The sequence below is a fragment of the Emydura macquarii genome, unplaced genomic scaffold, assembly GCF_026122565.2.
Source record: "Emydura macquarii macquarii isolate MOO-44397 ecotype Brisbane River unplaced genomic scaffold, CSIRO-AGI_Emac_v2 contig_3390, whole genome shotgun sequence".
NCBI classification, from domain to species: domain Eukaryota; kingdom Metazoa; phylum Chordata; order Testudines; family Chelidae; genus Emydura; species Emydura macquarii.
In genome coordinates this window covers 6,354,374-6,370,682 of record NW_027133527.1, presented here as the reverse complement: position 1 = coordinate 6,370,682, position 16,309 = coordinate 6,354,374, and the positions used below count along the sequence as shown (strand labels likewise).

Here is a 16,309-nt window from a genome sequence, read left to right as displayed (position 1 = left end):
GAATACAGGTAATTATGGAACCCTTCGTGGTTATTCAGAAAATGGGAACCCTTGGACTTGTCCAGAGCAGCTATCAATCATTGTGCCCTTTGTGCTGTATCCTGCAACTTTGCCTTTAGTTTCCAGAACCCTCCTTTTCCCAGAGGTCCAACTCTTATTCTAATTGGCAACACTCCACTGCAAATCAGCTACTTTATATCTACACTGTGTGAACAGATGAACAATCAAATTGCCATTTCTGTTGTGGAAAGCTGTGTAACATTTGAGAAGGAACTTGGTGCATGCGGGGCTTCCACTTTCTCTCATTACAGTTTACTAATCATTTCTAACGTCCTTTATTCTTACGTAAACATGATCTTTATTGTTACAGAATGTGTCAGGGAATTTCCTTAGTTTAAACAGATCTTCTGTTGCCATAACACATGCCAGTAGGTTCTGTGTACCGGAAATTCACCCAACAGATCAGTCACAAACCTGGAATGTTTTGGGCCTCATAGTACATAGGAGGGGCTGGAGAAATGGCATGCTTTTTCAATTAGTCATAGTTTGGAGAGTCTTCATTTTACATTCTCGGTATTTAACTGTTTTGTCTACATTCAGTTGAACTCCTAAACTGTGAAACTACCATAGTAGAGGACGTAGTTTAGGAATTTTAATCTTAGTTTGAGAAACTAGATTAAAGGCCATGTCATGTGTATAAACAGGTACTGCAGGAGGAATTGTATTTGAAGTTGCAGATTTGTTTTATTAAACTGAACACCTCTGTTAAACCCAGCTAGTTTTTCCCTAGTCTGTAGAAACTCTTCTAATGCATCTGGGAATGTTCTTTAAAGATTCTTAGTTGCTATTGTTAATCTACTCTAGTAGAACACTGCTTCATTGTCAGATTTACGCTTGGTCATTTCATGGAATGAGTTGGACACAAAGTTATTAAACCTTTTTAACATAAGGGGATCAGCCAGAAAAATAGTTTTTGTTTACTGATATAGGCCCAAACATCTTGGGTTGAAAAGCCCTTCAGATTGTTTTAAGTTGCAGTGGGACCATACTAGGGCAAGAGCTAAAAGTGCTCATACCTGTTCTTGCATGCTGCTCAGCAGTAGTGTGGCATGAGTGCTATAGTTTTGTAGAGCAATCTAATTTATTTCTTCCTAAATGGCAGAGTTCCTTAATCTGTCCCAGTGGCTTTAGGAAGAACTAAATTAGAAGGACATTCTCTCTCCCACACACCCCCATACAGTGGAATAACCGTAGGCTATGCATTTATTAATCCATAGTTTATCTACCAGTGGTAACTTCTGTCTGCTACAATAGTACTAGCTTGCACCCTTAAGGAATCTTACCTTATTTCTATAATTGTAGCACCTAGACCCAGTCATGGACCAGGATGCTGTTGCGGTAGGCGATGTACAGACAATGCCCATCTTTCCAAAGTAGGCTTTACTTCCAAAATAAGAAACTTCAAAACTACAAGATGCTTAATTTTAATATGCAATACAGGGTCCCTTTTTTTTTTTTTTTTTTTTTTTTTTAAGAATTGCACACACACTATAGTTGCAAATGGAGTTGTCAATTACATCTATGTAGTAACTGCTCCCCTCACTCCTGTTCAATTTTAAATCAGCTTCTGGTGCAGTAAATGTGTGTTTAACAGAAACCGTACATATGGCAGAATATAGCTTTTGTGCTAAGATAGTGTTTTTTGTTTTGTTTAAAGGAATTCCCTTGGCTTGTAACAGAACCTAGCTGAAGAAAAAGGGTATTCTCTAGCTCTATCATTAAAGCCTTCCAAGTAGAATTAATTGAAATCTTTCTCATTAGAAACCCAAGAGTTGCCTTATAGTGACAGACCACAGATCAGTCCAGTACAGTATGTCTTAATTCCTATGTAAAAATCATAAAAGCATCTGCAAAATTTTACTTTAGAGTTGTGCTGGAGCAAGAGATATCAGGTTGCCCATCTCATTACATGGCGGTGCAACAAATGACACGGCTTTTGTAATTAACTTCTATACAAGCTGTAATTTTAGTTAATTTGTGAATGCAGTAGACGATACTTGGAAGCCTTACCTTGAGCTGCTAAGTGAGGGTTGAAGTACGATTCTATGTGCAACTGCAGTCCATTAATATCGTATCAATCCTTGGAAGCCAAGATATTGACAGTGGGTGGATGTTATGTTGAACTAAAACTCAGTCTAGAAAACTGAGTGGATTTGTTGAATGGCTTTGCTGGTCAGGCCAGGTACATGACCAGTTGACAAATACTTGGATATGCAGCCCAAATCAACACCACTACTGCTTGTGCCCTGAACAACTCCAGGCTTTAGCAAAGCATGGTGCCAGCGTTCAGCATTCTATCTTGGATCCATCTTGTGATTTAAAGAGATGCTTATAATTCTTAACACTTTGGAGACCTGCTTGTTTCACAAAACCAGCTGTCTTTTTTGTGTTTAAACATAATATTTACACTGTAAACATTTTCTACATTCTACAAAGTTGGTTGATTTTTAAAGCGTAGGCCATCCCCTGTTCTAACTTGGCCAATTCAGCATGAGTTAAAGCCAGTGAGTGCTTGGTTTACCCTTAACATCTAAAACACATTATATCTTAAATTCTTGTCTAGATGAGCCATAGATTATCATGAAGTACATGACTGCAAAGGATGCTTCATGGCTGATTTCACAGTGAAAGGAAAAACTTATGTGTGTGGGGGGGGGGGGGGAAGAGTTGTGGTTTTGGTTTTTTTTTAAACCAGAGTGAATTTCTGAAACTACCTATATCTGCTGGAAGAGTTCTTAGTTGAAATGATGCTAACTATAATCTGTCTTCAACATGCGCTTAAAATAGCGCTGTCTATGGTAGACATATGTATTCCCATCAGTTTTAGAGGAAGCGCTTGAAACTGAAAAGCGACAGACGCTGTCTAGACAGCAACAGCCTGTCCTTTGTTTTAGTCATTCAAGTGTTTTTGTTGATATTATGCATCTGTCCCTGTGGCTTTATATTATTAAGCTAAAAATATATTGCATGTAATTTCCTATAGTCCATACGCCTTTCTAAACTGTCATCTCTTGATATAAAAAGCATGCACTCCAGTCTTTCTGGGAGAGTGGTTGTGTAGTAGCACAAACTTTCAAATAAAAGTGTTACTTTATTTTCAGGTATAGTAATGTCTCTATTAGATGAAATAAGAGGGGATATATCTTAGAGTAAAATCATATGTATTCATTTGTATATAAACCTACAAAACTAAGGCTAAATTCTGACTGTGTTTGCCCCTCGTTCAACCCTATTTTCAACCACGTGGAATTGTTTTTGGTACTTCTAAGCTAGTAGCTGACAAGTTGTATTGATTAGTTTGCACAAAATGTTAAGTGAAAAGGTGTCTTCCCTCATCCAGTGTCTCCAGAGAGCTTGTTGCTTGTTTATGGTACTCATTGCTGAAAGAGTAATACAGTGTTCTGCATTCCTCTCTTAGACTTGCTCATCTGTGAAAATGCATACATCTTAATATACTTCTATAAAATCTCTAACAAGCTGATATAACTCCATGGCTGCATTATATGTCTATTTCCCCTTACATGGTTCGCTGCTGTTAAGAACTGAACTTGAATATTTTAAATTAAATCTTCACTAATTCCTGAAGCAGTTGGCAAAAAAATAAGTCATGTACTTCCCATGATGCTGGGTATTCGATGTAAAATCTGGACTGGAACAGATAATCCATAAAATGCAAGAGGAAGCATTGTTATCAATGACCGCTCAGCCCTCTGTTTCTCTTGCTTGTGACTATTCATAGGAAGTAGCTGGAAGATTTACCCTTATAATAAAGATTGTACAGTTGCTTCATTGGCTGTTTGACTACAGTGATGAACAGCAACTGTATTTAGCGTATCCCCTTTTGGTTTAAGTTAATAACTCTCCTCTTTTATTTTCCTGTATTCTAATATACCTACATATTCCAAAGCCCAAATGACCACAGTCAGCAACTCAGTCTGTTACTTGTGAATTCTTTCTCTTTGTGGCTACATCTGATTTGTTCAGTATCAACTTTTGTAACTGCTGATGTGTGATAAATGTGCAGTGTTATGGCTCACACAGGAAGCATCATTCTAGATCTCTGCAATCCAGTGATTGGCTTTTTTGTAAGTCAATTAGGGCTAAAGAGCGCACTCCTGTTCCCAATAAAATCAGTGGAAATAGGTTCAGAGCCTTAAAAATGTGTTCATGTTTTGTCTTTGTTAAAAGACCTCTGCTGTGCACAAAGGGACTTGGATGAGATGAGGCACATGAAGATTATTTTTAGCCAAATCACTGCCTGGACTAAAGGTCCAGACAGCAGCCATATAAAAGGTCTACTAATTATAGTATGAGAACACACCCACCAGATGGCCTTTGATTAATTAATTTTTTGGGTTTTAAATGTGTTCTCTAACTCGGTGGACAGAACTGCTTTAAAGTCAGAGAACAAAGATGATACAAGGAGCTTTGTAACTTCTACCCACTCATGTGGAAGTTCCGGATGATCAGCCATCTGGCTCATTTTTATGAGAAATGGATGTTCAACTAGTTGCCATAGGCACTCCAGAACAGATGTAATTTCCTATGAGTTGAGCCCTGCAAATCCATGGATATCCGTGGAACATTTTTACTGCTTGTGGATTGGATGCAGATTCAAATTTTGTATCCAGGCAGGGCTCTACCTATGAGTGCAGTTAGAAACCTTTTTCCTGGTGCATGGAGATCTTAAAACAGGGTAGTCCTGAAGGTAACTTGCAAGGTGCCTTTGTGGGTATTCATAACTTTTTGCTGTCAAGAGTAACTTTTTAAAGTTGTATGTGCCAATATGAATTTCTGCTTTGCCTATGCAATTTCAGAAAGGACTTTTCCGAGCAACAGTAAACCTGTCCCATTTAATCATTATCTCTATTGATCTGTGTAGTAGACATGTCCGTTATATGAGCAGTGTGCTCTTCTTTCATATGTCAGAATTGTTTTGACTTTTTTTTTTGAGGTCAGAGTTTCAAATCCTATATTTCCATAAGAAATCTAGGGTAGCCTACGTAACATTGTTCCCTCAGTGACACTTGGTGGTCCTGTATGCTTTTACTAAGTCTGCTAGCTGAACAATATAATAGCTTCAAAAAGGGGAACTACATAAAACTGAGGAAGCTAGTTAAATGGCAATTAAAAGGAACAGTCAGAAGGGTGAAATGCCTGCAAGCTGCATGGATTCAATTAAAAACACCACAACAGAGACTCGTACTAAAAGTATTCACCCACCCCTAGCCTCCTCCATCCCTCAGCAAAAGTCGGGGGACAAAAAATGCCACTAGACAGGGGAGTGATAGATGCGGTTAGAGGCAAAAAGATCACTTGTAAAAATTGGAAGTCAATTCCTACTGAGGAAAATAGAAAGGAGCATGAACTCTTGCAAGTCAAGTGTAAAAGTATAATTAGGCATGCCACAAAATGTGAAGAACAGTGGTAAAAGACACACATTAACAGCAAACAATTTTTTTAAAGTACATCAGAAGCAGGAAGCCTGCCAAGCAGCCTGTGGGGCCACTGGGAATTGAGGAGCACTCAAGGAAGACAAGGGTGTTGCAGAGACGCTAAGTGAATTGTTTGTGTTGGTTTTCACTGCAGAGGATGTGAGGGAGATTCCAACAATCAAACCATTCTTTTTAAGTGACAGATCTGAGGAACTGTCTTGGACTGAGGTGTCAAAGGTGTCAATAAAGGTGCAAATTGATAATTAAACAGAAATAAGTCACCAGGACCTGATATTCACCCAAGAGTTCTCAAGGAACTCAAACATGAAATTGCAGAACTACTAACTGTGGTATGTAATCTATCCCTTAAATCAGCCTCTGTATCAGATAAGTATAATTTCCAGCTTTTAAAGAAAAGCTCCAGAGGCTGTCCTGGCAGTCACAGGCCAGTAAGCCTAACTTTGCATTATAGCAAATGAGATTCCCTGTTAACAAATGTATGGTAACATGCATTAGAAAAGATCATTTGAACTATCTGTACACAATGGTGGGGGTCCAAATTTCATAGTGCTGTTATATAAATCTGTGATAAGCCTTCACCTAGAATAATGTTCATTTCTGGTCACCCATCTCAAATATAGCAGCAAAAGAATAGGCCCAGAGAAGGACAGCAAATATGAGGTATTAAGAGATTACTTCATGAGGATCTTGCCCTGTAGTTCATCTCCCCCTGAACAGTCCCTTTTTTTCTAGGAAAAAGAGAGCATTGTTCAGGGAGGAGGGAGATGAATAAAGAGAAATGGTAACTTTGCAAATAATGAGTAGTATAAAGAAAGTAAATTTGGGCATTTCATTTGCTTCATTTACTTATTCTTCATTTACCAGAATAAGAGAACAATAGTCTTAAGCAAAATGGAAAGGCAACCAATTTAAAATTGACAAAATTGTTTTTATACAAATCAGTGGTGGCAACTCATGGCCACAAAATATTCAGGCCAAGATATTAGTAGGATTCAAAAAAGGGCAATACCCTTTTGGATGAGAACACTCAGGGTATGTCTACACTGCAGAGTGAAGTCGACTAACTTAAAGTCACTTTCACCTGTCGATTTTTAGAACTCGCTGGATCGTGTCCACACCATGCTCCTTGCACCGGGCTCATGTGTCCACACTTGCCACGATTGTGTCGGCAGTCAAAGCAGTGCACTGTGGGTAGCTATCCCACAGTGCAACTAGCTGTGGTGGCTGTTGGGATGAGATTCATCGTCCCATGATGCAACGCTCCTTCCCCCTCCCTTCTTCCCCCAAACAAACAGGAAACCGATTTTCATGCCATTTGTTTATGCCGTGCACTTGCCATTGCTGCGGAGACATGGAGCCAGCTCAACTCTGCACTATTATTGTGAGCTTCACAAATACATCTCGGCTTATCATGGAATGTTTTCAAAGAAGACCAAGAACCTGAGGCACAGGCAACCGCTATGCCACCGAGGCTGCCCTACTACAAGCCATCAAGCGGAACAATTCCCGATTGCTGCAGGCCGTAACGTATCATCTGCAGTCAGTGGAGCGTCGGTTCTGGTCCCGGGAAACAAGCACAGACTGGTGGGACCACATCGTTATGCAGCTGTGGGATGATGACCAGTGGCTGCAAAACTTTCGTATGCGAAAGGCCACTTTCCTTGAACTTTGCTCAGAGCTGGCCCCGTCCCTGAAGCATGTGAATACTCACTTGAGACAAGCTCTGACGGTGGAGAAGCAAGTGGCCATCGCTCTGTGGAAGCTGGCAACCCCCAACTGTTACTGCTCGGTTGGGAATCACTTTGGAGTCAATAAATCTACAGTTGGAGCTGCCATGATTCAAGTGTGCAAGGCCATTAATAGACTTCTGCTACGAAGGCTAGTGACTTTGGAAAATGTGCAGGACATAGTGGATGGGTTTTCCGTGATGGGGTTCCCAAACTGGGGGAGGAAGACCATCGATGGCACGCACATCCCTATCTTAGCTCCTGCCCACCTCTCTACTGAGTACATAAACCACAAGGGGTACTTTTCAATGGTCCTGCAGGCCCTTGTGGATCACAGGGGTCGTTTTACAGATATCTATGTGGGTGGTCTGGAAAAGAGCATGACGCGTGCGTATTTCGAAACTCAGGGCTGTTCTCTAACATGCAGGCGGGCACTTTCTTCCCGGACCAAAACATTAACAACATCGGGGGTGTTGAAATGCCAATAGTGATCCTGGGGGATCCTGCTTACCCCTTGCTCCCTTGGCTAATGAAGCCGTGCACTGGTCACCTTGACAGTGATAAGGAGCATTTTAATAAGAGGCTAAGCAGTTGCAGAATGGTTGTGGAATGTACATTTGGGCGTTTAAGAACGTGAGGATGTCCTTCATCTCACTAATTTGTGATGTTAGGCAAGTGGTGAAAGATTGCTCCTCAGCAGTGGCCTGCAACGTGCATGCAGTGTGTTAGATGCCATATTGACAGTGTGTGCTGTGTATCATAACCGTTCATAAACTTGTAGCAGGATGGTATTTTTAAAATGGGGAAACTTTTTCATAAGAGATCAGTTCATAGCTCTGAATATTTTTCCTGTTAATGTACTGCAAGTTTTTTGGACTCTTGACTTAATCTTTTTACATGCAAATTATTCTAATTCAAGGCTTACATTTCCTGTGTCTTTTTTTCCAGAGCTGAGAAAACTGAAGTCCTCAGTGAAGATCTATTACAGGTACTGTAACTAAGTTAATGTGCAGACTATAAATGCTTTATAATAAAAAACTAAGCAATCCTTTTGATTTTATAGAATGCTGTTTACAGAAACTAATCACAAGATTACAAAGATAGAAGTTAGGTGGCTATGACTCTGCTTCCTCAGACTGGGCAAGCTATGATACAGCTTAAGGAGAAGAGAAACTTTCAAGCCACATGAGCAAGAGAAAGGGATCTGAAAGTGGAAGTACACTAAAAAAGCAAGTCTAGATTAGAAGCAAAGAAATTGTAGCTTTGTATTAAGTGAACTTGCTGACTATATAAAAATGATCCTTCAAAAGAAAATAATTCCTTGTTGACTCTCTCGGGCTGTTTCTAGCTGGGAGAATGTTACTGTTTGGCAAGGCCTCTTCCTGTCCCCTTGTTCTGTATTTCTTCCTGAAGGAGTGAGTTTCAGAGAAGCTGCAATAAATGCCTTCTGTGCTTGCAGAGATCCATCAGTTCTTGCAAAGGTCTCTAAGCCCATGTTCTTTTTATTTCTTGCAGTTTACATAGTAAGTGCCATCTTTACTGTCATGCTGGTAGCAATTGCTATACCTTGAATTGCATTGGAAAATTTTTTGCAAATATCTCCTCTTTTTTAGTCATACCATCTACTTAAATATAGCACTTGTAAAAATAGTATCTAAAAATTCAGACCAGGACTATCAAAGACTATTATAACTGAAAATTTCCAGAGGGGGAGCTGTGTTAGTCTGTATATAGCAAAAACAACAAGAGTCCTGCAGCACTTTAAAGACTAACATTTCTGCAGGCATAAGCTTTCGTGGGCTGCAACCCACTTCGTCAGATGCATCAAGTGGAAACCACAGATAGGAGATATGTATATATATATACATCCAAGGGTGAGAAACATAACAATGGGGAGGGCAAGTGCCAACAAAGTCAATTCAGTATCTGAAGTAAATATCTGAAGCAAAGCTTAAAAAAATCAAGCTATATTAAGGACTCTAAAATACACCATGAGAGAACTTGCAGGGCTCATCTGTTGTCTTGGTTAAAAGGCAGACTATGAAGTGAAATAAAGCCAGAAACTCTGCCTGTCACTTGTTGCCAAAAATTTTTGCAAGCTGTTTTCCCAGGCTCAGTTCAGACTGGTTACACCCAGATGGAAGATTTTATTCATTTGTTTGCTCATTCTTGGGGGGAAAACTCTTGTCTAACTAAACTGCCTACGTGTTTGGTAGTGATCATTTTATAAACAGGCTTTCAACTTTTTTTTTATGTTTAGTTCATGTTTTGGCTTCGGTACATTTTGAAATAGTTGCTCTAATTTGCTGAGTGCAATATTCATTGTCAAATATGCCTTGATTAAATTTAGTGCCTTCCTAAATCAGGTAGGAACTACCTACTCTTCAACAGTATTAGAAATGTTAATGTGTGTCCACAGTGGCTCGTCCCTGCAGTTAGCTCAACGATTGATTGGATATCTTCTGCTCTTGAGACAAGGTTGGAAATACCTGTGTTTGAACCTTGAATGAAAGATGCTACTTTCTAATCTTCACTCTTGATATGTAAATCAAGCAGTGTTACCAGCAGAGATGATTCTTTTCAGTAGCCAAGTTGACCTGGAGAAGGAATAGGAAGAACTACCAAGTCTGTCCCACCTTTACATGTCTAGGACAGTCAGACTTCCTTGTAGTGTCAGCAACTGGATGATAATTACTGTAGCAAGCACTCTGACTTAATCTTCAGTTCTGTATTCTACTTCTCCAGGCCAGAATACTGCTTCTTACTTTTGTTTCCTGCTCTTTGTGATGATGGCTTCTAATCATGCTGGAGTTCTTAAGCAAAGAGATGATTAATTCAGCAAGATTTTTAGGTGGCCAATTTATATTAGTTATCATTAATAAAAACGTGGCAATATTCTTCAGTAGCTGCCTATGACTTCTTATAACATTGAGATCTCTGAACCATCCTAGAACTTCAAGAAAGAAATCACTTCCACAAATGGTGTGCATATATCTGGTACAGTAAGCTTAATCTTAGCAGGCACAGCAAAAATGAAGTCCCCAAGCACAGAGCATGTAGCAGAGGTATGAAAACAAACTACTGAAACATTGTCTTCCAGTCCATCCAGTGTCCTTGTTGGGTACGATATGCTCTGTCTCTGAGTGAAATCATTTTTGGGGAGAATCAATTTTAATGTCAATGTTCAGCAAATAAAAAGCACTGGTATGCATCTTGTTTGCATCACAGTTTGCATCTTGGCTTATTAAAGTTAAAACCATCCTTTTATCAAGACTACTACATAGCTAAAACTGAATCTTTCAAGTCAGCAGCCTGATTTCGTTTTGCGGTTAAGTGGCCATAGATGCCAAGCAAACAATTCATGAAAGCTTTCAGCTAACTTAAGGGGGGATAACATGAAAGGAAAATCCATTAGCGAAAAAGCTTCATCAGGACTTCGGGTGCAGGACAATTCTCAAAATGGAAAAAAGGAGAAAAGGTGGCAAGGTAATTATGCATTCTCTGTAATTAAGAAAAATGTGAAGCTCAATTTGCTATTTGTGAGGAAGCCAACAGTTAGTATGCTTTGTAATTTTAGAACCAGTAGTTGTGTGCTTAAGGGCATGATACCTAAGCAGAACAAATTTTAATCTCTCTTAGATAGAGGTTAAGTTATATTTGTCTTTAGACACAAAGGAAAGTCTGAAAATGTATTGTCCTCATGAAAATGTTAATTTTTCAGCAACAGCAGCATGTTTAGATGCTTAACTGAAGACTTAAATCTGTTCAAATTACTTCTAAAGATGAAACTTGTTATGCTTTTTTGGTTGACTTTTTTTAAATAGAAACCATTCCGAAGGGCGTCCTTTTAATCTTGGTGAGTCATCGAAATGCAGATAGACTGCATTCCTTTGCCAGTGTGCATAGAGTTTACAGTGTCATTAAGCAGTCCTACCCAAACACTCATCTTTTTGGGGACTATTCTTGGTAAGGTTCTTTACGTGGAAGAATCCTTTAATTATTTCCATTACTAGCTTTCAGTGGTTCTTGAAGTAAAATAATCTTAAAATATACAGACATTTTAATATTTAACGTAGTGAGGATAAGGCTTCAAATACACTAAACTGAACTTATGCAGATCTTGAAAAACATTCCAAAGTGTTTCTACCCCCACAAAAAAACCCTCAATACTTCAACTCATCAGTCTTTTCCACCCACCTATCCACGCACACAGCACGTTGCCCTCCATCCACTATTGCATAGAGCTTAGAACTTTCCTTCATATTTGATATCCAGAGAACAAACCTGCTAGCTGAAGTCAAATAATGGAAGCTGAGGGACACTGGTCAGAGGCAACAGTGAGATGGTAGCCACATGGCTGGCCTCCACTTCATCCCACACAGCTGTAGGGAAGGGAAAGCAGGATTGAATTCTTACCAGGATATTGTCCCTAGATAACACTTGTTGATGTGTCTTTCATGTAAAACTCCAAACAGTAGGTGTCAAAGTGGGAACCCCCTTTGGCTGCTGTATGGAAAAGCAGAATATTGTCTCTTCTCCCTCTACCATTTCAGAGCCTCTTGGATTCTGCAAGTTACCAACAAAATCAGGGAAAATTTGTGCCACTATTAATGGAAACCATTTAAATCCCCTTCAAAATAAATTTGCTGACAGGCTCTTACTGTTAAACTGAAATTTTGGTAAGCTGTAGAACTTGAGAAATATGCAAACATGAACTAAATGTGGCATCGGAGGAAGATGATGTGCTGAGGCCAAGAAAACAACTTCTGTTTTTTTTCTTTTCCGGGGCTAGATTGAGAGACGTCTGGACACAGTGAGATCTGTTTGCCATATTTCACAGAAGCGGCTAATAGCATGCTTTCAGGGCCAGTTTGGCACAGATGCTGATAAAAGACATGTAAGTATTAGAGCATTTCAGATTGCACTCTGTCTGGTCTGTAAAGACCTTTTATGTATAGATCAGCTGTCATGTCCAAAGTCAGCTACCAGAACAGCTCTCTAGAACCATCCCCCATGTTGACATTTCCTACTGATTAGTATAGTTCACAAACCAACTTCAGTAGACCCCTGTGTGCAGGATGTGCTAATGCTGTTAGAGCACTTTGTCTGCTCCCTATATCTGGGGAGTGTATCCTAAGTCAAACACGTTATTTGTAAAGTTCATCCATAGACTTCCTCTTTTTAAGTGTGCTGAGCACCTGCAGCTCTTAGACTTCATTAGGTGTTTCAGATGCTCATCAGCTCTGAAAATCAGACTAACTCTTAAAAGTACATACAGCATCCTGGTGACTAAAATCCATCAAAAACCTCTTCCCACAACATAGAATAAATATTTATCCTCTAAACACCATCCAAAGGAAAGCCTCAGGAGAGGGTCTTACACAAGGTCCTCAAGATCAAACAACTCTGGCTCTTACACATATACAGACACTGAGAATGCCCTCCCACCAGACTTCCAAACCTCATTATAGACCTCAGGCCAAAATTGTTCTGCTGCCTGTATACAGATTACCTTTATTGACCAGCTTTCTTTGAGGTAATCGTAGTTATAGAGATCAGGAGAGAACGTGGTGTTTCAATAGAAGATCTAAGAAATTGAGTCTTGTCAGTGAGAGATGTTACGCCAAGTGTTCCATGTTCAACAAAGGTTGTTTGTCAAACCCACAGTTAAAGTTTTAGATCAGGGTCTTTTGAAAGTCAAATATATTCTGGCTAAACATCTCGCACTAATGGGATGTCTACACTAAATGCTTCCTAATTTATGATGCATGGTCATTAGCATCTCAAACTGTGACCTATTCAGCTTTCTCCTGAGAAACTTTGAAATTGGCTGTTTAACTCTAAAGCTAATCTCTGAACTACCTTGTGTCATACCCATGATATTTGCTGCTCTTACAGTAGTCTGGAATAATTTTTAAATTCATTTCAAAGGCCATTAAGCTGATCTGGAACTCTAAATGGAATAGCCAAAGAAATACTTCAGTAGAGATTGTAGGAAAGGGAAGAACAAACTTTAAAACAGATACACTGGAAAAGCAGTTCAAAGAGTACCTTAAGAGAGGGAAACTAAATACCAAGTCTCTTCTGTTCTGCAGAAAAAGCTTCCTCTAACAGCTTTTGCTCAAAATATGCAAGAAGGATCTGTCCAGCTAAGTGATGAAACTCTGTTGGGGTAAGTGTCTGGCTTTTTTTGGAGCTATGGTCCATCATTGATTAGTTTTGCATGCAATAATGTCTGTAAAAGGAGTCTATTAAAATGCTTGTACCTTTAGTTACATTAAAATAATGGATAGCAGTTAATCCAGTTTATTTAGCCCTAAGTTGACATTTTTTTCTCCTGGACAAATGCACATTTACAGCTTTTTTCCATAGAAATGTTGGGCAGGAGCCCTCTGTGCTGTGGACCAAATAAACCTAGGCCATCCTTGACAAGTGTTTGTTAAACTTGTTTTTAAAAACCTCCAAAGGAGATTCCACACCCTCCTTGTGAAGCCTGTTCAAGAGCTGAACTACCCTTTTAGTTAGAAAGTTTTCCCAATATCTAACTTAAATCTCTGTTGCTGCAGATTAAGTCCATTACTATCTGTCCTAACTTCAGTGGACATGGAGAACAATTAGTCCCCATCCTCTTCATAATAGCCCTTAACATATTTGAAGACTATTATCCTGGTTGTCTTTTCTCAAGACTAAGTATGCCCAGTTTTTAACCTTTCCTCATAGGTCAGGTGTCCTGGCTGTCTGGCATTTTGTTGTTCTGAACTCTCTCCAATTTGTCCACACGTTTCCTAAAGTGGGGTGCCCAGATTTGGATACAGTATTCTCTGCTTTGGGACATTTACCTCCCATGTCTTCCATACAACACTTCTGTTAATATACCCCAGAATATTAGCCTTTTTGCAACTGTTCTCACATGATTTATATTCAATTTACGATCTTCTATAACCCTCAGATCCTTTTCAGCAGTACTACCATCTAGCCAATTATTCCCCATTTTGTAGTTGTGCATTTGATTCTTTTCCTTCCTAAGTGAAGTACTTTGCACTTGTCCTTATTTGAATTTTATCTTATTGAATCCAGACCAGTTCTCCAATCTGTCAAGGTCATTTTGAATTCTAATCCTATCCTCCAAAGTGCTTGCAACCCTTTCCATCTTGGTGTCATCTGCAGATTCTATAAACTTATTCTCCACTTTGTTATCGAAGTCATTAATGAAAATATTGGCTAGTACCAGACCCAGGACTGGCCCCTGCGGTACACCAGTAGATACGCCCTTCCAGTTTGACAGCGAACCATTGATTGTAGATTTGTGAAACAAATTAACTTTAGTATGTGAAAAATGAATTCTAGAACAAACATTTTCCTGAAACTTGAAATGCATTCTAATGATGATGGATTTCCTAAAAGCCTTTGTATTCATTTTAGGGTTGTCACTAGAACTTAGACAAAAGGTTAAAATATTAAAATAATCCTGGTTAATTTTTCAGAATAAAAGCTAAACCATGGTCTGGGTTTTGAATTGCTTAATGTTACAGTACTAAGACTTTCTTATAAAGAGAGCTTGTACATTGGAAAGGGGGAAAACAAACCCCTTTATATACAGAACCAGATCCAACCACGCTGTATTCAGTGAAGGGTTCGAAAGGGCTTAGGAAGGAGAATTAGGTCTGATATCTTCACCCCCACCCAACATCAGGAGCCAGATTGTCCTCTAAAATAACTGAAATCATCCTAAAGGCTTTTTAAGTTACAACAGTAATAAAGATTCCCTAGGGACTGATTGGATGAACAAGTGTTCTAGCCATGCTTGCTGCCTGCCTGGGCTCTTCCTGATGTGCCCCCATCAGGACTAGGAGCAGGTAGCATAGAGCCAGCTACCTTAGTTTTATGCCACCAGGGGAATCCCTGGCATTTTCAGACAGCCCAAAGCAGCCAGAAGGGGGGACAAAGGATTTGTCCCGTAGTTCTTTATTCTGAATCTTTATTTTTTACCTTGAGGTCTTTAGTAACTTGAATAAACTACACAATGCTTTCCTGTCCCTTTTTATTTTTTGTAAAGGAAGATGCTGGACACGTGTGGTGATGCAGAGAATAAACTGGCAGTAGAGCTCTCTCATCATGAAGTACAGATTGAAAAAGAAATTTTAGAACCGTTAAGCCAACTAACGGAGGTAAGTCGCTTCATCCTGCTCCAAGAAATATTTATAGTTTTATATCTTACTGAGCAAAATCATAACTGTACATGCTGCAAACTTAGCTTCTGTTCAAAAAACAAGTGAATCTTATTTGTATTGAATGTAGGATTGTGGTGTTTAAAAACTCTTAAGTTTTTCAGATTTCAGTTACACTTAACTCCATGACACAATTCTAAAGTAAATATCAACATTAGATGTCTGTGGTTTCAGTCAGAAATCCCCAATATTCAGAAGCAGAGGAAACAGCTTGCAAAGTTGGTTTTGGACTGGGATTCTGCAAAAGCTAGGTAAGGAGTGATTTCAAATACCATATAATTTGCATAGTACATGCTAATTTCTTAGTAATATCTCCATGCCTAACCTTGCATTGGTATTTGCTTCTAAAGTGCTGAAGTGTGCATGTTAACACTAATTGGGAGGGTGGGATAGGGAAATTAATAATTAAGACCTTAAATGGTACAAAAGAGAACACAAGGCTTTCTGATACTATGTGGATGAAGCTGAGATTTCCTATTTCGTCAGCCACCAATTTAGGTAGGAAAACTGTTAACATTTAGTGAATACAAGAGTGCATCTTTAGTCTACTCCACTGAGCTAAGTAATTTAATGAGACAGAATCCAGCATCTGTCAGAACCTTATGCTGCAGGGTATTGGGAAGCATTGCTTTAGGCAGTGATGTTTATAAAGTCACTGTACCTTTTGGCAGCTGATTACAGTGGCAGTGGAGACTTCAGCACGTTTCGTTAGGTTAACTTAACCAGGATGCTGTTGCTAGGACTTTAACACAAAAAAAAATCCTTTCAGTGTTGTGCGCAGGTGAACCCATGCTGAGGGGACTAGCCATCGTCACTGTGTTGGCCATAGGATTTTAGT

At 39.2% G+C, this 16,309-nt stretch overlaps 1 protein-coding gene across 7 annotated transcripts in view; it reads left to right on the top strand.

Annotated features, from left to right (window-relative positions):
* Positions 1-16,309, top strand: part of ARHGAP17 (Rho GTPase activating protein 17) — a 69,368-nt gene that overhangs the window by 29,372 nt on the left and 23,687 nt on the right. For all 7 annotated transcript variants that reach the window (XM_067534335.1, XM_067534329.1, XM_067534331.1 and 4 more), the window contains exons 2-6: positions 8,192-8,231; positions 12,036-12,140; positions 13,339-13,415; positions 15,300-15,411; positions 15,646-15,722. In XM_067534335.1, coding sequence (XP_067390436.1) covers positions 8,192-8,231; positions 12,036-12,140; positions 13,339-13,415; positions 15,300-15,411; positions 15,646-15,722 — 411 coding nt within the window. The remainder of the gene's footprint in view (positions 1-8,191; positions 8,232-12,035; positions 12,141-13,338; positions 13,416-15,299; positions 15,412-15,645; positions 15,723-16,309) is intronic.